General features: G+C 39.7%; 1 protein-coding gene across 1 annotated transcript; it reads right to left on the bottom strand.

Annotated features, from left to right (window-relative positions):
- Positions 1–23,024, bottom strand: LOC118856665 (glutathione S-transferase-like). The gene is made up of 6 exons (XM_036767081.1): positions 22,842–23,024; positions 21,128–21,179; positions 15,696–15,828; positions 9,115–9,256; positions 1,946–2,077; positions 1–646 (listed from the first exon to the last, which is right to left on the bottom strand). The coding sequence occupies exons 1-6, from the start codon at positions 22,926–22,928 to the stop codon at positions 491–493; spliced, it is 702 nt and encodes a 233-aa protein (XP_036622976.1). The 5' UTR covers positions 22,929–23,024; the 3' UTR covers positions 1–490.
- Between the last annotated feature and the right edge of the window lie 1,956 nt (positions 23,025–24,980).

Genomic DNA, 24,980 nt, shown 5'->3' with positions numbered 1-24,980 from the left:
AGTTCATTGATGGTTTGTTCAGTGCTATTATTATCTACGTTTTATACTTGACCTGAACTTGGATCCCTGTTCTACACACTATTTGTGGGATCTTGGAGTATGTCACTTAAGTACTCTGAGCTTCAGTTACTGTTCCAATAAAAAGCACTTGGGGGACATGGAAAGGGGCTGGAAGGAGGGAATGATACTAACAACCACTAAGTTCTCTTCTGGCTCTAAATTTAGCTATTTATTCAATTGGAAATAAAAATAAGAATATAATCTATGATTCTACAACCCCAATTAAGGTGAAGTTCTAATTAAATGAAGTTTTATAAAAAGCAATGTAAATACTAGGTTTTCTGATTTAGAATAAGCTCTATAGGGAGGAATCACATTTGCTAGTTACTAAACTCTAGGAAAGCCATTGGAGCACATCCTAGTATTTCTGTGGGCATAACTATAGATAGAAACTAAAATAATTGTGTTCTTCCGAACTCTTTGTGAATATTCAGCTCATGTGTTTAAGAACCAAGTCTTCATCAAGCTTGAATATTTTTTTTAAAACTTCCAAAGCTGCATCATCGATCTCTGGTGGCTTTCTTTGACTACCAGGCTGAAGGAATTTCTGAATATTGGGGAGCTTGGTGATTCTAGCTTTGAACTCCTAAAAAGAAAATAAAAAAACAAAAACACGATGTCACCTGTAAATGAAGCAGTTAGCCTTACACATTGCAGGAGGGCCCCAGGGTTGCTCTTGCCAAGATCCTTTGGAAACTATTTCATCCTGAGAGAAAGCTGTGGCAAGCATTTTCTTTCTGTGGGCAGTGACTTTTGATAGTCCTCAGGAACTCCCTGCTCTGCAAATGTGCAGGGCCCACTCAGTCATATAATATAATATATAAAGTAACAGCCTTCTCTTTTCAAAATGTACATCCCACGTAGGTTCTTTGCCTTAATTTTTGTATAAGCTTGTTAAAAGCCAGGCAACTTGAGGTAGTGGATAGAGTACCAATTAGCCTTCATACTCAAAGAAAACATGGGTTCATGTCTTGCCTGTAACACATACTGGCTGTGTGACTCAGGAAGTCACTTAACCTCTTATCATTCCCAGACACTATTCTAAGACTTTAAGTTACAGTTAGTGTTGATTTTCATTGATGGGTTCACTTTGCCCAACAGAATTTCCCTACACCAATGAATGGTGGACTCAGACCACCCCTGCCCACAATAAAAACAGCTACATAGGAAATCAAAAAGGAAAGCTTTAGCAAAATGTGATAGATTGTAAGCCCATGGAGGGCAAAGATGATGACATTCATTTGTATATTTCCCTCCCTCTACTCCCAGAAACTAGCACAGTGTTTTGTGCATAATAGGTGATAACAATTGTTTGTTAGTGAATAAATTGAGGAATTTATCCAATTTAGGGCCTTGTTCTAGCATGTCTTCCATTAAAATCCTCCTCTGTTTGCTCAAAGTGGTGCAAAGGAGACCAATAATTCTCAAAAGCCATACTAGTAAAATGAAAGTTTTAAGTGGTCCCACCAAGCTGGAAAGTCTTTGAGTTTGGGCCTGGCTCTGGGCTGTCTGACCACCGTCTGAAAACACATTGAGCAAAATTCATTAAGACTCATCACCAGAAGGGTGAGCAACAGTTGGTGACTGTTTTGGGTGAGAGCAGCTCATGGAGACCATCTGTGAAGGAAGCTTTGGGAGATAAATAGAGTTAGGGTCAGTAGAGAAAGGACCCACACAAGGGAAATCCCAGATCTTTTCAGTCGAATAATTAGCAAGCATGTATTAATCATTCATTGTGTTCTAGGCACTACACTAAACTCTGGGGATAAAAAGAAAAAAACAAACAGTATCCCTTCCCTCAAGGAGCTTACATCTAAAGGGGAAGACAACATATAAAGCAATGGGTATGTACAAGATAAATGGTGACCACTTTTGATGAAATTACCTGAAGCTTAGGGAATGCAGAAAGAACACCAGACTTGAGTTCTTCAACCATTAGGATGACTTCAATCAGCTGTACATCTGCCCAGCTCAGCTGGTTGCCAAGAAGATAATTTTTCCCATGGTCTTTTAATGCCTGTAAGGATCAGTGACAAGGAGAAAAGGGAAAGAAGGTATGGCAATACAGGGTACATTACTTGTATGATCATGGAAAGAGCCAAAATACGCAGAAGAAAACAGAAGAGTGGAGACAGCGATTTTATTTCTACCTTCTTAGTTATACAGGAAACAAGCATTTATTAAACACCTTTCATGTACTAGGGTCTGTGCTAAGTGGTGGGCATATAAAGCAAGGCAAAAAAAAATTCCCTCTCTCAAGGATGTTGGTCTAGTGGAGGAGACAACACATAAACAATTATGTACAAAGAAGCTACGTACAGAATAATTTCAGAGTTGTCTCAGAAGGAGGGCACTAAAATTAAGGAGAATTGAAAAAAGCTGTTTGTAAAAGAGACTTTAGCTGACACTTGGAGGAAGCCAAGAGGCAGAGATGAGGCTGGAGAGAGTTTCAGGCATGAGAGGCAGCCAGTGAAAATCCCCAAGAGGCAGGAGATGATGGGTCTCCTGTTCAGAACAGCAAGGAGTGGTGTTGAATTTCAAAGTAATTGGGGTGGAAGTGGGGGAGAAGCAAAGTGTAAGAAGATAGGAAAGGTAGGAAGGGGTAAGGTTATGAAAGGGAATTAAAAGCCAAGTAGAGGATTTTTGTATTTGATACTGGAAGTAATAAGGAACTACTAGAGTTTTTTGAATAGGAGAGAGACATGGTTAGACCAACACTTAAAGAAGATTATTTTTACAGCTAAGTGTAAGATGAACTGGAATGGAAGCAGCTAGACCAACAAAGTGGATATTGCAGTCCAGGTACAGGTACCTTATGGAAGTTTACTGCTTCTCGTATAATCTTTCTTTATATATCCAAATTTTTAGTTTTGTTGATGATTAAGTCTAAAATAAAAATGTATAGCACGGTACACTCTCTCTTCTAAGCAAAATAATTCCTTCCCAACCAAAAGAACCTTATTCCTCACTAAGGATCCAAATGAGAGAGAGAGAGAGACAGACATTGTAGTACAAAAGAAAATTTTAAAAAGAAAAGGGATTTGGGCCAGGAGTTAGGAAACCTGGATTCCTTTCTTGACTGTAGTACTTACTAGCTTTCCTGAGAAGCCTTAGTCCTGGGGCACCCCTGTTGTGGGAGAAGATCTAAACCTCTTGACCAGGGTGGGAACCTTTTCATGTTGGAAGACCACATTAATATTTAGCTGCAGTCAAGTAAGGCTGCATTCAAGAAACTTCAATTAGATACACTTAAAAATGTACATTAATTTGTAAAAATCTAACTACCATGTACCTAATAATTTCAAAAAATGAAAACTATTTGTCCATTTTCAAGTTAAATAACCTTTTAAGGACTTTGTCATGTCTGGGGTTTTTGTCCTGTCTGTTTTGTTGGAAAGCATTTAAATATTTGGTTGCAGCACAGAGGTCCGCAGTTTCAACTGATGCTCTGGATGAGTGACCTTAAGGACATCTTGATTTGAGTTAGGTAGCAGAATGCAGATTCGCCACAGTAAGTGGTTGAAAAACAAGAAAGCATTTTTCAGGCACTTGCTGAAGGCATTCTATTGCATTTTTCCATATTTCAATTAGATCTTTCTTAGCAACAAATAATGATTTTAAATTGTCTTCTACTGAGAGATCAAGTCCATCTATAGTTCTTTAGGTGTCTTGTTGATATCAACTAGGTGAGGCCAAAATTCTAGTTTGAGTGTGACATCATGACTCTCAAAGTCAGTGAGTGTTTCATTGTATTTATTCTCCAACTACTAGGTCTATAATAGCTGCATGTTCTTCAGATGATTCACATCTGTCATCCTGTTCATCAGTGACCTTTGCTAACTGTTCATCTGAAATTTCCTTCTGACGAAGTATTTTGAAAGAAAGATAGATTTTTTTGAAGTGCTTGGATTTTTTTGCCACATATCATATGCAGACTTAGTTTTACCTTGCAAAGAAATATTCAAGTCGTTTTGATTTGACATGATATCACACAGAAATCTTTCAATAATTCACATTGCTGATTCTGTTCTTCATAAAATTTAACTGTCCTCGTGAAGATTTTTTTGGTTAATTTTGGCTAACGCCTGTCCCTGCAATAGCCAATACACTTTAGAATGATATGGCAAATTCACACTGAATACTTCAGCAGTCAACTTTCAGCACGTTACAAAACTGACAATGCCATGTTGTGTTTGCATGACTGTGGTTAACATTACTTATAACTTGCTTTAAAGTGTCACTTAAAATAGTAGCTTTAGCCAGAGATTTTGCTGATGCAGGTTTCAATGAAAAGAAATGAAGGCATCTGGGTCTGTTAATACTTTTTTTATCTGTGCAATAAACCCTTCATGGTTTCCAGTCATGGAGGGGTACACTGTCTGTTCATACATTTACTAAATTTACCAAATTCAGTCTAACTGCACAACATTTATCTTGAAAATTGTTTTAGAAATCTGTTCCCCAAGATCTGTTCGCAAATGTCCAAAGCAAGTTAACTCTTCGTAGCAAAGAAAAATCTTCTGTTCTGACCCAAATGAAGTATAAAACCTGTACTGAGTCAGTAGTATCAGTTGATTCATCCAAAGCAATTGAACAACATATATTTTCTTTTCGAAGTGTTGCATGAAGTTGTTCTGCTAAGCTGAAGGCTAACTCATGCCGCCAGTCATTGTTCTCCTTCAAAGAGGCAGTTGTATGTACTTTGAAACATTGTTGGGGTCTAAGCATCCTACAACTTCAACAATATATTCTTTCACAATTTCTATACCACTGAATGACTTCCCCTCCCCCACCCGAGTATATAAGCTACTTTGTAAGTAGCTTCAGTGGCATTATTTCCAGTTTGCTACCTGAAAGAATTATCTTTGCTTTTGCTTTTCATTTTTTAATTTCTGCAATGCAACCTGTAAAATGCAGCCTCTCCCACACCTCTCCCTCTGATTTAAAACATCTGTGATCCTTATGAGTGTTATAATTCTAATGGGCATTGAATTTCATTAATGTTGATACTGTAGTATCACAAAGCAAGCAAGTCATCTTATCTTTTGCAGAAACAAGATATTATTGCAATTCCCAATCCTCATTTAAAAAAATCTGTTTTCTTCCTTCAGCATTCTCTTGGTATTCTTTGACATGATGGGCTGTTAAGCAGACAGATTTAAAAAATACTGTCAAACTGTGCAACTATTCACAAAGTGTACTTCAAACAGAAACACAATGCACTGTTGTCAAAAGCTGAGGACAGAATGTTGTATTCAACCTCCATGAACTATCACTAACCAGCCTCGTGCAGCAGTGGCCGGCAGAAGACAGAACTAAATAATGAGCATAGCAACCAGCCAATTTAGCCATTATGGCTCACTAATGTTCTAATAGTGTGGTCAATCTGAGAGGATTACTTCATTGAAACTTATTTTATTCTGTAGTATTTAAAATACATCCATTTAAAAAATAAAATAAAAAGATGAAAGATTAACAGAAATGTAATAAAAAAAGATTTGTTCTGTAAAATTTGGATTCAGTCAAAAGGCTGCACTTAAGGACTTAGGCCTTCAGACTGTAGGCCTTCAGACCCTGTTCTTGACTGTCACATCTTTTTCAAGCTTGATCGGATATTCAGTTTGTCCACTCACAAACCTCTGCCCGTTATATTTTCAGACTATGTAAGCAGGGTTGTTGGGAGCACCAAATGAGATAACATTTGTAAAGTCCTTAGCACAATGCCTGGCACATAGCAAGTGTCATATAAACGTTAGCTATTATCATTACTAGAATTAAAAATCCTCAGTGGGTTTCTCATGACATTGCCACATACCAAATGTCTGACGTCTTGACTTCTATTTTAAAATGTATTGAACAAAGCAATGGTGCAAATGCAAGCAAAGAAAATGTAGCCATGTGGGGTAATGAAAACAAAGAAGCGCAGACAGACACACGCAAGCAATGCCATACAATAAGACAGGCAGCAGCAATGAAATCAGGGCCACATTCAGTTCAACAACCGTGTAATCAATAACACAGACCTCTAAGCAACACATGGCAGTCAGTGCCCTTGTAGGTAAAAACCCACAGGTAATCAGGTTGCACAATACATCTGGAATCCTACAGGATATAACTAGATAGCCAGAAAAGAGAATCTCAGTAGAGGAAAAAACCAACAAATCCTAGAATGGAGGTGGGAGGGAGGGGAGGGGAAGGAGATTTTTTCAACGAAAAGGAAATATCCTTAAGATTAAGGAAGGTCACAAAACTTGCAAAATAAAATTTACAAATCCCAAGTACAAGCTAAGGTCTCTTCTAGCTATGGCAATTAATGAAACACATGACATATCTGCCAGGGGTGGGGAATCTGTGGCTTCAAGAGGGATTTATTCTATAAAATTTGGACTCAGTCAAAAGGCAGCACTGGAGGACCTAGAGGGCCATATGTAGCCTCCAGGGCACAGGTTCCCCACCCCCTAGACCCAGGCTACAGCAGAATAAGATTCCCTTTTTTGTCACTATCCTTTACCAATATTAGGAGCCCAGTAGGATCATCGGTTGACTACATTCTCAGGTTGTATTGACGATCTGCCTTCAAGAGTTATAGGTTATTGAGATAATGCTGTTTCTAAAATTTTCTTAACACACCTTTTCTTTTTCCACCAACGACTAAAACATCAAGTATTTTCAAATAGATTTTCTCCTATGATGGAGTCTGTGAATTACACTACAATTGAAGGTGACAGGTCCATGACTAAATTTCTTCTCTACTGTGACAGAGATCTAGGCAATTTGTGAAATAAGTCTGGTACAACAGATTTTTTAGTTTCAGACATTATTCAACAAATCAACACACATTCACTAAATGCTTTCTCTATGCATGGTACCTAGGAGGCACAGTGGATAGACTGCCAGGCCTGGAGTGAGGAAGACTCATCTTTTGGAGTTCAAATCCAACCTCAGACCTCTACTAGCTGTCTGACTGTGGGCAAGTCACTTAACCCTGTTTGACTCAGTTTCCTCATCTGTAAAAGGAGGTGGAGAAGAAAATGACAAAACGACTCCGGTATCTCTGCCAAGAAAATCCTAAACAGGGTCACAAAGAGTCAGATGCGAATGAAAACTATTGAACAACAACTCGTAGCACTGGGTAAAGTGACAGGAATAAAAAGGAAAAAAATAATCTAATCTCTGTCATCAAGGAGCTTGTAGCATAACAGGAGGAGGATACTACAATATACACAAACGTAATGCACAGTATATATGCTTAAAAGTACAATGAACAGTTGTGCAAAACATTCACTTCACTGCCACTCAGATTTATACATAGGATTTACTTGTGCAAGGAACCTGGAGCTCACCTACTCCAACCCCTTTATTTTTCAGTGGTAGAAAAGGAGTCCACTGAGGTTAAAGTGATTTGCCCAAAGCACACAAGTAGAAAATGGCACTAGAATTGGAACGCAGATTTCACACCTCAAACCCAGTGTTATATTTTGTTGCCTCCCACATTTCAATAAAACTATGACCTGTAAACTCACAGTCTAATAACTTACTACAGACGTCTTATGGATGAAATCCTCAACCGGGAATCAGAAGGACCATGATTCTCCTTCTAGCTTTGCACCTGACCGTGTGACCTTGAGTAAGTCCCTGCACTTCCCTGAGACTCCATTCCATCACCCGTAAAATGGGGATGATACTCACATTGCTCCCCTAACAGGGCTGTTGTGAGGATCGAGTAAAATAACGCTTGTAAACTATTTGATAATCATAAAGCACTGGATAAATATAAAATGCTGCTATCATAGCATTTAAAGCTTTTCCCAACCTGACTATTTTAGCCTCCATTTTACATCACTCCCATTCACACAGTCTAAAGTCTTTTTCCCATTCCTCACACAAGGTATCCCATATCCTGACTACACAGACTTGCACAGGTTGGCCCCCACGCCTAGAATGCATTCACTCTTTACCAAAACCCTCATAGAGTCCCAAGTTCCCTTAAAAGGCCATCTCAAAAATCCCCTACTATATCACGACCTTCCGGTCTGACCCTCCCCCCATTTAGTAATATCTTCCCCTCAAATCACATTGTACTTATTTGGGTGTGTATACATACAGACATACACACACATACACACACTTGCTCACTTTTAGGTATAAGAATATAAGCTCTTTGAGGGCAGAGTCTGTTCCATCTTTCCTTTGTGTCCTCAGGACTGAACACAGTCCCTGGTATGCAGCTGGCTCTTCAATAAATGCTTATGGATAGGTTGATGCTATTGAGTCTTCTGATGTAATTAGTGTGTGTGTGTGTGTGTGTGTGTGTGTATTTGTATTGTCTTCATCCCAAAAGGATTAGATTGTACCAACTTTGTGTAGAGGTTCAGAAAAATTCCATTTTTACGGAAAGAACACATGGCGCTTTGCCACCAGCCCTTCCCCCTTTTACCAGTCTAAAAAGGGGAATAAGAACTCAAGGGGATCAGTGCCAGGACTGGTCATATGATTTTGCAACATAAAAAACGAATATTCAGTGCCCTTCATTGCACCCCCTGTTGCTGAGTTCTAGGTGACTGCCTACCCTTTTTCCCCATTTCCAGTTCTTCATGAATTTGTAGGATCATAGATCATGAGCTAGAAGTGACCTTAGGGGTCATTAAGTCCAGCTCCCTCATTTTACACATGAAGAAACTGAGGGCCAGATAGGACCACTGATTTGCCCAAGGTCACACAGGTGGTAAGTGTCTGAGGTAGGATTTGAACCTAGATCTTTCTGACTCCAAGTCCAGCCCTCTACCCACTACATGTTGCTGCCTTACTTTGTAAAGCTTAGGAAACGGAGGTCCAGGGTTACTGAGTGATGTGCCCACATTTCCACAAGTAATAAGTGTCAGAGGCAGGATCTGAACTCAGATCCTCTGTCCACAGAACCAGTGGTCTTCCTTCTGTACCACGGGGCCTCCAATGCTTCTGCATTGTCCCGTATTTGCTCAGAATGAAGTAGAGAAGGTGTCTGTATTATGGTGACCGCACAGGCAGATCACACTCTGCCTCATTGTTCCATACCTTCTCATACACTGGGAAGAATCTCTCGGTGGCTCTCTCCAGGATATAGTTGAGATTCTTTTGTTTTTCTTCACGCAAAGAAAATATGAAGAACATAATCATGTCATTCAGATCCCTCATCCCTTCCACATACATGTCAATACTGGAAAAGAAAAATGGCATAAATGAAAATATGATTACTAGGGGAAATGACTGAAGAAGCATTGAAGAATAACTGACATAGAGAGAAAAGGCTTTACATTTGGGAAAGCATTTTACCTACATTATTTCATTCAACACTATAAGCTAAGTGCTACAGGCATTATTATCCTCATTTTAGAGCTGAGAAAACGGAGGTTCAGAGAATGACTTGCCCAGGGTCACACAGCTAGTATGCATCAGGGACAAGGTTTGAACCTGGTCTTCCTGTTATTGTTGTTCAGTCACTTCAGTTATGTCCTACTCTTTGTCACTGCATTTGGGGTTTTCTTGGCAGCGATACTGGAGTGGGTTTGCCATTTCCTTCTCCAGCTAATTTTATGGGTGACAAAACTGAGGCAAAGAGGGTTGGTTAAGTGACTTGTCCAGGGTCACAGCTAGTAAGTGTCTGAGGTCACATTTGAACTCAGGAAGATGAGTCTTTCTGTCTCCAGGGCCAGCACTCTATACACTGCACTACCTAGGCACCCTAACTCCAGGTCTAACATATATCCCAGCTATGTCACTTGCCATTTGTGTGACCTTGGGCAAATTACTTAAATTTATGTGCCTCAGTTTCTATAGCTATAAAAGGAAGTGTTTAGACTAGAAGGCTCCTAAGGTCTCTTCCTGCTTTAAATCTCTGATCCTGTCATCTATTATTTCACACTTCACTTTATTCCTCCCTAAAAGGCAGTTAGCTCAGTGTCCAACAATTGAAAATCAAAGTTATTGGGGTTTTTCCTGAAAAGAATGCTTATTTCCCAGGAATGTTCAGAAATAGAGACCTCAAAAGATGTAAATTTCAGCACTTAATAAATGTAAAGAACATAATTAATGCCCAAGAAATATGCAGTATTATAATAAGCCAGGAAATAGTCAACTGGGCAAAGAAGAGTTAAATTGACTCTATTAATTGAGTGGCAATAATGAAGTGGCCTTGAAAGTAGGGACAGTGCCTATAGGAGAGAAGGTCCAAGGTGGCCCTTGCCATGCTACCAACTTGTCACTTAGAGTAATGGTTCCAATTCAGTCTAGCCAATAAATACTTATTAAGCCCCTTTTATGTACACATAATAAGCATTTACTAATCATTTACTATGTTCCAGGCACTATGCTAGGGAGATAAAGATAAAAAAGAAACAATCTTTTGGTTCAAAGAATGTATATCCTATCGTGGCAAATAAGGTGTGAACTTACAGGTAATTGCAAACTTTATAAACAATAAAAAGAAAATAATTAGAGGGGGTATGGGAAATGAGGGAAGTAAAAAAAAGTCTCTTGTAAGAAGTGACCCTGCAGCTGAGCTTTGAAGGGATCTCAGAATTCTAAGAGGCAGAGGTAAAGAGGGAGTGCTTTCCAGACATGGGGACCATAGTGTTTTTGCAAAGGCAGAGAGACTGGAGCCTTAATACTGTCTGAAGCACCAAGAAGGCAAATTAGGCTGGAAGGCAGAGTGTGTCAAGCTGAATATAACATGTGAGAAACCTAGAAAGACATAGCCTGGAGCTTAACTCCAGTTCAGAATGGCTAGGAATAAAAAACAGAAAAGTTTGCATTTTATCTAAAATTAGGGAACCCTGGGAGACTTTGGAGCAAGGTCCAATTTCCTTTCTCTTGTAATATTTGTAGAACTTGGTCCTCTTTTGGAGATTTTATTACTCATCCTTCTAATTTGTTTATCTTCTCTCTCAACATATCTGCTTATGCTTTAGGGTTTCAAATTTTCATCTCCTTGAAACTGTCAGCAGTTTTAGGCTTTTTCCCCTTTAAAGCCTATTACTCACTTCCTAAAACCCTCCCTTTGTTGGTAGGTATATTTCCAGGGTTGTACTACAAATCTGCTTCAGTCTCTTGAAGGATATACGTTTCCCTGGCTAGGGCCCGGTCCCAAGCCTAAGTAACTTCTAGGTTGGACATAGCTCTTTCAGGTGTATTTCAGTCCCCTTTCCTTTAGACCTGCTGCAAACACCTTGACCCCATGACCAAGTTCCTTCCATGGTTCTTTCTTCCTCTAACTGGACTGCATCAGCTTCTACCACTTTTGGGGGGTTGGGGTAGGTGGAGTGGGTATTCTACACAGTCTCTGTAGTCTTGAGGTTCCTTAGGGACTGCCCCAGGCACAAGGAAGCCTGATTCCCTTCCCCAACCCACTTTCTCCTCACATAGCTAGGCAGAATCAACACCTTCTGCCTGTTGCAGTGGCAGCTGGAGGTGGGATATGCGCTCAGTGTCTACAGCAGGAGGAGAGTCCTTGGGCAGGTCCAAGGCACAAGCCTATGGATGCTTTGTATGACCTGTGGCACATGATGGCTTATAGCAATAGGAAGATGATTAGTGGAAGTTTGAAGGATTAGTGCTGCCAAGTGTTCATTCATAGGGCTGTTACTTTTTTCAGCATCTTACTTTCCTTTCCTGTAGATGCATCTGTATTACTCAACCTCTGGCACATAGTTACTCTTTTGAGAGGGGGATTGAGAACTAGTGGGGACCAAAGCAAATGTCTGATTTGACATCTTGTTGGTCACCACATGGAAGTTTTTTATTCTTTTTAACATATGGTCATACCTGTGCTCTAAAAATACAGGATTATAGATTTGAGAAACAAGAGGGACCTCCAAAGCCACTTAGCATACGCTTCACTTTACAGATGAGAAAATAGACTCAGGAACGTTCAACGTCCGGGGTCATAAGTAAGCCTCAGACAAGATTTTTGAACTTAAGTCATAGGATCATAGACATAGGGTGGAAAGGGACTAGGACAACCACCTCATTTCAAAGATAAGGAAACTAAGGACCAGAGTAATCCAGAAAGATAACACAAGTAGCGTGCATCAGAGGTGAGACTGGGACTCAAGTCATGGGGCAGCAAGGTTTCTCAGTGGACAGAGTGCCAGTCAGGAACACCCGAGTTCAAATTGAACCTCACACACTTATTATCTGTGTGGCCCTGAGCAAGTCACTTAACTTTATCCACCCCAGTTTCCTCATCTGTAAAATGAGCTGGACAAGGAAATGGCAAACCACTCTTTGCCAAGAAAACCTCAAATGGGGTCACAAACTGAACAACAATATAGGGTCACAGATGTAGATTCAGAAGGGACCTCCAAAGCCAATTAGTCCAACCTCCCCCCATTTTCACACTAGTAGTATGCATCAGAGGCAACATTTGAACTCAGGTCTTCCAATTCAAGACATTGTCCCTTCTTTGGCAGCTATGTTCTGAAGTGAGTATAAGGCCCTATGGTAGGCCTGAGGATACAAAGACACAAACGAAACACTCCCTCCCCTCAAGGAGCTTATGGTCTTCTTGAAGGACATATAAGGATAACTTGACGAAGGAGAGAGAAGTACCTACTGAGGAAATTATGAAACACTTCCCATAGGAAGTAGTCCATGAACTGAGCCTTGAAGGAAGTTGGGAGTCTTAAGAGGTGGAAGTGAGGAGGAAATACATCCTAGGCATATGGTTTCTGGTGTTTTTTTTCAGTCCCAGGACCCCTTGGGTGGAACAAAAGACCTTTTTCATCAATTCACCTTTGCCAACACCAATACTCCCTCTCCAGAGTGAATGGGAAGAAACAAGTTGCTTTTGATGAGTCCAAATGGAACTATAGCAAGAACACTGGCTCAGATTTTGAAAACCTAGATGGACAAGATGATGGCCAAGACATAGTTTGGTTCTAAAATTCTGGGATTCTCTAGAAACATGAGTTCTAATCCCAGTGCTGGCACAAAAAAGCCCAATGACTTTGGGCCATTTCTTGGCCATTTCTCTTCCCTGGGCCTTAGTGATCTCATACAAAGGGAATCATGATTCTGGCTACCTTGCAGAACTGATGTCAGGATAAATCTTGACTATGAACATGCTTTTAAAAGTATAAAGTATTGTTATGACATACCAAAGAAAGATGTCATACATGAGCTATTAATTCATCATTATTGTGTAGACTTTAAGATTCATCAGGGAGGAGTAAAGAGCAGGGATCCTTAGCCTTTTATGTGTCATAAGCCACTTTGGGACCTTTCTGGTTAAGTCTATGGCCCCTTCCTCAGAATAATGTTTTGAATGAATAAAATAAAACACATAGAATTACAAAGGAAACCAATTGTGTTGAAGTACAGTTATCAAATTAAAAAAAAAGTTCATGGACTCCAGGTCAAGAATCTTTTATTATGGAGCCAGCCTTGGAATTAGGTAACTCGTGTTCAGGTCCAATCAAAGACACATACTGGCTGCATGACTCAAGACAAATGACTGAAAGCAACTCTCTAAGACTCTAAGTCATAGTTGCTGATGACCTGTATTGTTAGAAAGGGTTTCTTACTGGAATTCCCTCTGACAATGAAATCATAGGTCACACCAAAACTGCTACTAGGGACTTGGCCAAAGACCTCCTGGAGAAGCTCTGAATACTTGACCTACCTTGAAGAACTGACCGACCTACAGAAAAGGAATTAGTTTAAAATTGTTGCTGCTCTCTTGAAACAGATCTATTCATTTGAAAAGCAGTCATCACTGGCAATTCAAATTGAATAGGATAATTGACTCCTTTGAACCTCAGTTTCCTCATCTGTAAAATAAGGGGGTTGGACTAAATGATTTCTAAGATTGCTTTCAGCTCTACATCTCTGATCCTATTATGTTGAACACTTTCTGCTATTCCTTTATTGCAGAGATTTTTAACCTTTTTTACTGTCATGAACCCCATTAACAGTCTAGTTAAGCCTATGTACCCTTTCTTAGAATAATATTTTTAAATGCATAAGATGAAATACGTAAGATTATAAGGAAAACCAATTAAATTGAAATACAGTTATCAAAAAAATTTAAATAAACCAGGTCACAAACCCCAGGATAAGAATTCTGCCTAATCAATCATATATATATTGAAGACCCAGATATGAAAAATGGTCCCTCTACAGACTGGCAGACAGGATCTTCTTTAGAATGGAAAAAAGAGTTTGATTCAGGGCTTTAAAAACATCAACCTCTGTTTTAAAGGACATTTTCACTTGGTTTAGAAAACCTACAAAACTAATCAATCAACATTTATTAAGCACCTACTATGTGCCAGAGACTACGTTCAATGCTGAGGATACAAAAAGATGCAAAAGACAACCCCTGCCTTCAAGGAGCTCACAATTCCATGATCACCACTGTAAAGCAGAATTCAGCATTAGTTGTTTTGATTTTGTTTTTTTTGTCTGCACCTGTGATTTCATCAGCATGGGCTTCTCCCTCAATCGCACAAATTGACAAGTCACCTGTAGCTTATCACTTTAAGGGGGCACTGAGAGGTTAAATAACTTTTCCAAGGTGAAACAGGTAATGTCCAAGCATGGGCTCAAATCCAGTTCTTTCTGACTCCAGAACGGAAAAAGCTCTTTGAGAATAAAAACTGTTTCGAAATATTTTCATTCTTTGCTTTTGTATCCCCACAGCCTAGAACAGCACCTAACATAGGGTAGGTGTTTAATGAATGCTTGTGGATGATTCATCCAACATGGGTCACTTTTCATTATAGCTCATGGCCTCTCTATGATGAGTTAATAAGCATAGACACTAATTTTTAAAACACCTTCATATTCACTGAGATAATAAGTAGTAAAGCTATTTATTGTTTTTAACTCATGCTTTTTCAAATTAGTAAAAATTATTTTTAAATTGTTATTATTGCATTGGGAGTTTTTTTAGATGTAAAGATTATTATTTCTCTCCTAAGCAAATTATCTATGTATCTGTGGGTGAGGCAACCTATTGCATATGGGCCTTAAAATATCAGTGGGAATGTATTCCCTAAGCAATTCATTAGAGTATAAGCTCTTTGATGTCAAAGACAGTTTTTTGCCTTTTTGTAAATGTACATGCAATGTAAATGTACATTTACATTGAGAGAAGCACATGCCTGGCACTTAGGAGATGCTTAATAAATGTTTATTGATTGATAAGTACTGTACAAAAGCCAATATCATCACCTTATATTCAGCTGTCCACTGCAAAGTTAGAGATTTTGTTTTCTCCTTTCACCTCCCACTACTTTGCCACTCGCACCTTGTAGACATACCCACTACAAGGCCAACTACAGTCCAAGAGCATCTCAGATGGGGAAAGGAAATTAGAAAGTTTTACGTATTCATAACATGTTGATAAGAACATTACTGCTTTTATACAGTAAAGAAGGTAACTGTTCAACACAATTTCATTCTGAGACAGAGGTTGTAATGAATAAACAGCAAGCCTTGAAGTCAGGATTTCCAGGGTTCAAGTCTTGCCTTTCAACTCTACTGGACATATGACCCAGGAAACACTAACAGCCAATCTCAATTATTAAAAAGAAATCTCCTAAAATGAAAAAGGTGGCTTCTATGTTCTATTATAAAGCATGCAATGATTACTGTACAGTGCTCTCTCCTTCAGGTCCTTCCCATACAGGTTGTATTTCGCAGCTATATATTTCAGGATGGCCCTGGTTTGTACCATGTACATTCCATCCATTTCAACCATTGGCACTTGTTGATACATTAGGTTTCCACCTAAAAACAGAAAGAAAAGTCAAGTCAGTAGCTTACTCCCCTTCACTGGAGTATAGTCATGCTGGAAACAGAAGGAAACTTAGAGATCATCTTTTAAACTCTCATTTTATAGTGGAGGAAAGTGAGTCCCAAGAAGGGTGCAAAATCCGTTTAATACATATTTATTCCCTTCCTCTGTGTTTGTGTACATAGCTGGTACAATGGACAGTGTTCTGGACTTGGAGTTAGGAAGACCAGATTTCAGTTCCTATCTCAGATACCTGCTACGTGGCCCTAAGCAAGTCACTCAACCTATTAACATTGGCATCCTCATTTGTAAAATAGGGATCATAATAGCATTGAGTTTACAGGGTTGTTGTAGGGATTAGATTTATTAAGAGCTTTGTGGGCCTTAAAGTGCTATATAAGTTATTATATTATAAAAGAATATAAGCTCACAGAGGGAAAAGACTTCCATTTTTCCATCTTTGACACATCTCTGATAGTAGCCAGTATACAGCAGGTACTTAATAAATGCTTGTTGGTAGACTGATCCATCCTCTCTCCAGCTCCCACTGCCATACCCTTGTTCTCATCAGCTCCCATCTAGATTGTTTCAATATTTTTTTCTTTGATCTCCATACCTCCAGTCTGCCTTTTCCAATCTGTCCTTCCTAACTAGTCATTTGGAAGAATGACCATTATCCAGTTACTTCTTTGCACAAAAAACTCCCATAACTCCCTCTCTGTACTGTAGCGTTTGCTACAGTAACAAATTACTACTCTTCTGTTTAAATGCGATAAACGATAAGCAAACTACATGTTGGAAATTCTTCAGTGTTTTTTTAGCAGTTAGCAGACAAGCCTCAGTAGCCAAAACTTTTCCCTATAGACTATTTCTGCATAAGTAGCTATCCTGAAGGCAGGAGCTATATTTGTGATTTTACAGAGATAAATTAGTGCCACAGAATAGCATATTTCTGCTTTGGGTAGTGATGATTAAATTTTTAATCATTTTTAATTACATTTTCTCCCTTTTATGAAAAACTGCTGACACACATTGTGTTTATTTTGTATCTGTACTGACATAATGTTTAAAACTGTGGACTTAGTGACTAAGAAGTAGAAGGAAATACCTGAAAAATAATTTGGGGGCTCATATGAAACCAAACTTCTCCATACCTCTGATTCACTGAATGCCTATTTTGTAAGTAAATAAAAGATTTAATCTGATTATTTTCTGTTTAAGTTTTATAAGTAAAACATTTAGAAATGGATGATTTTCATTAAGCTACAATTTGTTGGCTGAATTTAAAACTTGGTCCTTTTGGTACCATAAGAGGGCAATGCTGTGCTTGTATAGGAACAAATCAGATTTATTTCTCTATAGAATTTTGTTGTAATTAGATTACTTACTAACATTTATTAAAGTATGCACTTTATTGTCATTTTAAAATCTATTAAAGAATTGCCAAAAGACTAAAAAACAAATTCAAGCTCTTCCATATCCTGCGTAACTAACCTTTGCAGTCTAGTATCCCATTACTTTTTACTTGCCATCCTTCTTCTGGCCAGACCGACTGCCTTGTTCACTGCCCCACAGGAGGTGCCTTGAAGACTTAACCCTTTCAGCTCCAGAACTCTTGATATGAGGCCCTCTGTAGGACTGGTGAGTGCCTCAAGAGTCTCCTGTATCACACCAGCCCCACCCATGCTTCCCTTCTTTTCTCAGGTGTCACTTTGGCCAGCAGTTACTTTGCCCCTGGTTCATACTCTTCGTAGCCTCTACCTGCTTTCCGAGGCTAGAACCACACTCAAATCAATACATCTATTGCTACTGGAAAGCTTTTACCAATGTACTCCTCTAAGGCCTCACTCTCCACCCCAGTAAGTTTCCAAGTCACAATACCCATGCCTGACCACCCCTCTTCTATTTGTGTTGTCTCCCCTGTTAGAACATAAGGCATTGTCTTCATTTGTGGTCACACGGTAAATCCTTAATAATTGATTTTTAATTGATCTATTCCCTTCATTTGTCCCATGCAGTGGGAAAACTGGCTTAACATTCTCCAAGGACACCATAAGCATACAAGTGCAGACCATTTCATACCAGTTATGTGCCAGTGTTTTCATGTGAGAATGGGGGATGGGAGAGGAGGTGATTTGCATTTGTCCTTAGAAATACAGAAACTACCAAGAAAACTATTAAGTTGCTCTCTTAAAGGTCACCAAAAGACCTCCTACAGCAAAAATCCACTCCCTGAGGCTTTGTGCTTGGCTCCCTTCTTTTGAATCTCTACACAATCTCTCACTGCTTTTTATCCTTTCCCCCAGTTTCAGCTATCCCTTCTGTATGTGTAACTCCTAAATCTACATGAAGGAATGAATGAAAAAGCCTTTTTTAAGCACTTAAGCATATGCTGGTCACTATGCAAAGCCCTAGGGATAAAAAAGAAAGACATTCCCAGCCTGGTAGAAGCCTACAGTTCCAAATGGGAAAGACAGTGCATAAAGGGTAGACAGAAATCAGGAAAGATATGCCTCTGGAAGTAGGATTTGGAAGTGTCCTATTGGCCAAACACACCTATCAGGATGTTAGAGTCAGAGTGTGAGCTCTGGTGTGATGAGGATGAGGAGTGTGGCCAGTGTGCAGGCAATATAGCTTTAAGATGGCAGGAAATGGATGTGCTGTCTGTTGCTAGACAAGATAAGGCTCACCTATGAGATCCAGTCAAAGTTCTGATGGAAACACCTCTAGTCCTGACCTCTTTAGCAAGTTTCATATTCCCCTTTCCAGCTGCCTATAGCACATTTCTACCTGGAAGTAACACCAGCACCTCAAATTCCATGTATCTAAGACATAACTCATTATCTTCCATCTCCTCAACCTCCTCCACCCCTCAAAAAACCCCCTACCTGACCCTGTTCCTGACTTCTTTATTCTTGCAATGACACTACCATTTTCAGGGACTCCCCACTCACAACTCCAGGGCCATCATTAACTTCTCCCTCACCCTATCTCACATGTCCAATCAGTAATCAAGTGCTCTCGATTCTGTCCCAGCCTTCCCATCCCCACTGCCTCCTTACCCCATTACCTCAATGCCCCATATTCACTTCCTCATTACTTTTCACCTAAAAGAAGAGACACTGTGGCATGGGGTAAAGACTACTGGATTTTAAGCCAGAGGATTTAGGTTCTCCCAGAATCTGATCATGCTATCCATCCTTGCTCAAAAAGACTTTGATTGGTTCCTATTGCATCTTGAATAAAGTCCAAAGAACATCCTTCCCCACCCCCATTCCAGATGCAATGGACTTTTACAACCTCATTTCATATTTGTTGTTATTTAGTCATTTTTCAGTCACATCCAACTCTTAGAGACCCTTTTTAGGGTTTTCTTGGTAAAGATATTGGAATAATATGTCATTACCTTCTCCAGCTAATTTTACAGATGAGGAAACTGAGAAAAACAGGATTAACCCTGTAGGGTATGTACAATTTGGGGGTAAAAATTAGGATTCCAGGATCATAGCTAGAGAGGATCTCAGAGATTTCTGCCTCAACCAGATTCTCAAATTCTCAAGGGCAGGATCCTAGTTTTGTTTATCCTTGTATTTTCCTGAGCTACCTAGCTCAGAGCTCTTCAAATACTAATCATTTAATAAATTCTTATTTAATAAATGAAAGCTAATTCATATCCTGGTGTTAGCAAACACTGTCCTAGTGCTTATGTTTTACAAGACTATGCCTAAACAGATTAAAATTTACCCCCAAAGAATTTCAGGTAATAGAGCTCCTCTACAACAGAGGCTAGATGGGAACTTCCTGGTACTCTTTAGGTCACAGTAGTATAGTATGGTATGGTGGGTACTAGATTTAAAATCAGGTGACCTGGGTTTGGATGCAGGTTCTGCCACTTACTAGCTGTGTTGCCCTGGAAAATTCATTTACCCTCTCTGAACCTTACTTTTCTGATCTGTAAATATAATACTATTTGTAATGCACATGTTATTATAAAGAAAGAACTTTGTATACACCTTAAATGTTTACTTGGTTCATTAGAAGGTCCAGGGCTGCCATGTTGCCCATTCACCTTCTTCAGCTAGGTCAAGTCTGCTTTCCCCTCATTCTCCTTACTCAACATCACAACATACCTATTTCCTGACTCCTAGATTCCCAGAGTTAATAATCACAAGCATTGGGGAAGCAAGGTGGCACAATGAGTACAGTACCAACCCTGGAGTCAGGAGGACCTGAGTTCAAATGTGACCCTCAGACACCTGACACACTTAGCAGCTGTGTGACCTTGGGCAAGTCACTTAACCCCAATTGCCCTGCCTTCCCCCTCCAAAAAAAAATATATATATAATATATATATAGAATACAAATTATTACCAGAATAGAAATAATAAAGTAAAACTTTATTCAAAAAATCGCAAGCATTTTTAGTTTGCAAAGAACTTTGCATTACATATATTTTCATATTTGATCCTCACAACAACCCTAACCATTTAGTGATGAGGAAACTGAGACTGAAAGTTTAGTGACTTGTTCAGGATCACACAGCAGGGGTTTGAGGCAAGATTTGAACTCTGGTCTTCCCCACTCCAGGTTCAGCAGGCAATCTTACTGCACCAAGCAGCTGAGTTAAGTAGAGACAGTTTATAGAGAGCTGGGACTCCGATTAAGAAGAAAGAAGTTTTACTTTCTAAGGGGGTGGAGGCTTTGGGGACGAAATTCTGGGAAAAAAAAATAAGGAAATAAGCATTTATTAAGTGCCTACTATGTGCCAGGTGCTGTGCTATTTGTTTTTAAAAATAACTCATTTGATCCTCACAACTTTACGAGGCAGGTACTATATTATCAGCATCCCCATTTGACAGTCAAGGAAAACAGCAGTTATCAAGTTATTTCTACAAAAACCCTCCAATATCTCCCATTTGTCTACTCTTTCCTGGAATTCATGGAATCACATGACCCAACTGCAACCTAACCTTTCCAGTCTTTACTTCCACCACATTCCTTTATAGAAGGCAAGGGCCCTTTGTTTCAGGAGTAAAAAGGCTTTATTTTCTTTTCCCTGATGTGGTCGTTTTGAAATTCAAACCCTCCCTCTGAGGCACAGAGAAGCGCCCTTGTGTCCTGTTCTGTGTAACTCCCTGTCTGTGCTACGATTATAACATACTTTTTCACATCTCTAGGATCAGAGGATGTTAGAGCTTTGAGGGATCTCTGTGTATCTTTTCAGGCAAGGCAATGGTAGTTAGTCAGACCTTCATGGAGCAGTACAGCACAACAGCAAGGCTTTGAACTCACCCTTAATTAAATTCTCAAATTCTTCAGCTGTTCTGAAAAGCACTTCTTCAAACTAGAAAAGAGAAAGACACAGCAGGGTATCAGAGCAATGGAATCATAAAATGTTAACCCTGAGAGGGACCTTAGAGATCACCTAAGACAGCCAGGTGGTGTCATAGGTAGAGCACAAGAGCAGGAGTCACAAAGACCTGAGTTCAAATCCTGCCTTAGGGACCTATTTACTAGCTGGGTGACCCTGGGCAAGTCATTTAACTTCTCTGGGCTTCAGTTTCCTCCTCTGCAAAAACGAGGATCTTGGACTAAAAGACCTCCAAGGTTCCTTCTAGCTCTGCATCTATGATTCTATGATGCTCTCATCCAACAGCCTCAAACTTTTTATTCCCAGAATCCCCCTTTACATTCTCAATGTAATATTTTTGAGGACTCACCCAAAGAGCTTCTATTTATGTGGGTTCTATTGATATCTGCAATATTGACATTAAAACGGCCAAATTTTAATACACTGTAATTATATATCTATTTTTAAATTTTAATTCATTTAGAATAACAATAATACACCCATTACATATTAACTTAATATGTGTGTCCACCCTGGGTCCTCTTAAAACCTCTGCAAACCTTCTTGCTTAACCTCAGCTTGTAGGTACAACAGAAAGAACTTTCCAATATTTAAAAAGAAGTTTGTTCAAGTTTACAGTAACTACATTATACATTTGTCCACAAAGCAGCTGTATTTTCAATCCTGTGACAGAGCAGGGTGCTATGATTAGCAGAACTGAAGGACCTCAGATCCTAGGAGGCAGGGCAGACCTGAACAGGAAGGTGAGAATTATCTCCTCTGATCTCCTCATCTGGCAAGAGAGGAAACTGAACCCAGAGAGGGGAAGTCATTTATCAATATAAAGTGGAGGGAGAAAAATCATTCATCACCACCTGAAAGATTATTACAAATTTTTTCTAGCATATCAATCTAAATTATTAATGTTTGAAAGTTTAGAAACTTTGCAAAGACTTTAGGAAGACTTTGTATATAATGAATCTGAACCTTCTCGAATCCTGATTTTTTTTTTAAGTCCACAAAGGTGAAGATTTTTTAAATCTCTTTAGAAACTAACACAACCTCTGTTCCTTTATATTTTTCAATTCTCCAAAATGTTGGGCTTTTAAATTAGTAACAACTGTAAGCAATAATAGTCTACTAGTGAAATTAATCGAAACTAGTATCATTCTTTGTGTTAAAGCGTAGAAAACTTGTTTTTAAAAGTTATTACAATAGAGGCAAAGATCACAGAATCACAGAGTGTTAAGGCTAGAAGAGATCTCAGGGATAATCTAATCCAACTCCTCTATTTCACAAATACTGAAACTAAGTCTCAGACACGCAGGAAGGTTGGCTTAAAGGTGTCTAGCCACTGGTGGAATCACAAGGACTCGGACCCGCATCTGCTGAATCAAGTGCAGTGACCTTTCCACCAAGCTCTGATTCTCCTTTCAGAAGGACACTCAATCAACCCTTCATTATCACGATAAACGGATCTTTCCACTTGCTCCTGAGACTCAGTTCACTGTCAGAGAAAAAAGGAAAGATATCGATCACAGCGATTAGACCCCTCTCTGGGAGGGAGTCAGTCTGTAAGATCCACGTGACTTCTCCACTAGTAAACATTCACTTCGTCTGAAGGAAAAGACTAAAAGTAAGAAATGAAGCCTCTACCTCCACCCCAGCAGCGGCCAAGAGCCAGCGCACAGATTCTCCCCTGCCTCTTCCATCGTAGTAATAAAGTTTGGGCTTCGCAGCCATGACTTCCAATTCCTCGGTTTCTGAAAAAACAAGAGAGAGCAAGCTGACCGGGACTTGGAGAGACAAGGCGTGCTTTTTATAATCTTAACTCCCCTGGGGACGCAAGATGAGAATCCAAAAAGTAAGGTCCAAGGTCTCAGCCTCGGGGTGGGGGAGGGGAGAAGAGGAAGGAGAGTCACGTGGTCGGCAGGGGTCAGACCTCCCATTTCCCCAAATCTGGGCTACAGGCAGCTAGGCTCGGATCTATTTAACCGATTGGGGCCCGGATCTATTTAACCTATTGGGGCTCGGATCTATTTAACTTGTTGAAATACATTTGGAACTTTGGTGAGTAGGGACTGATCAGCTTAACCCAGGCCCCCCAGGATATTTGAAACGTAAAGATGGAATTTCTTTCTTTGTGTAAGGAATGTGTCTACCTGGATAATTTTTATCAGTGTAGCAAAGTTAGTCATCTAGATCTGAGTATCATGGATCTCACATAACTCACTCTTTTACCCCAGATATTGTTTGGAAGGGATCCTAGTTAGGCAGATGTGGAATCCACTGTTAAAAGCCAGGACCACAAATCAGATAGAAAAGTTTTCATTTAGGACGATTGCCAAAATAAATCATATAGAGTCCACTGCTTTGATATATGTAGTAAACTCCTTGGAGAGGATATTCCCTCTACCAATAACATCTGCCATCCTCCTGGGTGTTTCAGTCTTGAGAGTTGCCTGAGACACAGAGAGGTTAAGCAACTTGCTTGGGGCCACACAGTAGGAGTGAGAGGCAGGATGAGAAGCCAGGTCTTCCTAAGGCTGACGTGACTTGTCCATCGACATAGAACACCTTTTTTCCTCTCCACTGTGGAAATCCATATCAATAAAATATATGTTGTTACCGTGCCATAAGGTCTCCTTTCAAATTGACAAGTGAAATAACCCAAGATGTAAAGAAATGTAATTTCCTAAGGATTCCCATGCTGCCAGTGAGCATGGACTATTACCTATAAGACTGACAAGATCCCAGGGTAATGGCTCAGCTGGAAGCGTTTTAATGGTTCACAATTGTGTATGCCCCACTGATGTTCTGTCCTGTTTCTAGAGTTGCTGGAGTTTTCATCGGGGGGCAGGGCTTGGGGCTCCTTCTTGAGAGGAAGTGTGAGCACCCTTTTGTGAGACTGTCCAGCCAACATGCCTGGAGTTAATGCTGTTTTTAAGTCTTGTAGCTTAATGTTCAACATCCTCCTTCAAATGAATTCTCCTAGCCTCCCTGATATTTTGGGTGGGGAGAGTAAATTCCTTTTAGTTTCTATCAAGAATTTTTTTAAGTTACTGTAAAAACAGGTTGTTTTCATTCTTCCCTTAAATCCCCAATATCAAGCAAAGTACCTTGCAAAAAAGAGGAATAAATATTTCTTGAAATGAGGGGGGAAAAGAACTTTAATGATTGTAAGGAACATAGTGTGATTCCAGAACAGAGCTGGCAACTTCCTTCCTGCATTTCTGTCACTGCAGCCAACACCATGACCCTCGTGGTTGTTGTTGTCCAATCTTTTCAGCTGTGTCTGATTCTCCATGTCCCCATTGTGGGCTTTCCAGGAAGAGATACTGTAGTAGTGGTTTGCCATTTCCTTCTCCAGCTCATTTTACAGATGAGAAAACTGAGGCAAACAGGGTTCAGTGAAGTGCCCAAGGTCACAAAGCTAGTAAGTGTCTGAAGCCACATTTGAACTCTGGACCTCCTGACTCTAGGCCCTGCACTCTATCCACTTCACCACCTACCTGCCTCCTATCCTCCTTTATATAATTTAACTACCTATTGGTCAATACGTTAGAGTAAATAGAGGAGTGGCGTCCCAGAACATTGTCTTTGCCAGAGTCCCTCATATGCATCCTGAACATTGCCGTTAACCCTGAAATTTCCTTATCTCAATCTTGTGTCATTGGTTTCTGTTTTTCATATGAAACTTTGAGAACATGTACAGAAAAAGTTAATAAAGGAACCCTATGTCATTTCAAAGGAGAAAGGCATCATGGAAGAGATGAGAAGCTATGAAAAAGGAGG

The sequence above is a fragment of the Trichosurus vulpecula genome, chromosome 7 (genome assembly GCF_011100635.1).
Source record: "Trichosurus vulpecula isolate mTriVul1 chromosome 7, mTriVul1.pri, whole genome shotgun sequence".
In the NCBI taxonomy this organism is placed as follows: domain Eukaryota; kingdom Metazoa; phylum Chordata; class Mammalia; order Diprotodontia; family Phalangeridae; genus Trichosurus; species Trichosurus vulpecula.
This window is presented reverse-complemented; position numbering and strand designations above follow the sequence as displayed.

Coding starts and splice junctions, on each gene's coding strand:
- LOC118856665 (XM_036767081.1), bottom strand. CDS start 22,928: ATGGCTGCGAAGCCCAAACTTTATTACTACGATGGAAGAGGCAGGGGA. Junction 21,180..22,841: donor TGGCCGCTGCTGGGGTGGAG/GTAGAGGCTTCA, acceptor TCTCTTTTCTAG/TTTGAAGAAGTGCTTTTCAG. Junction 647..1,945: donor CTGCATTCCCTAAGCTTCAG/GTAATTTCATCA, acceptor TTTTCTTTTTAG/GAGTTCAAAGCTAGAATCAC.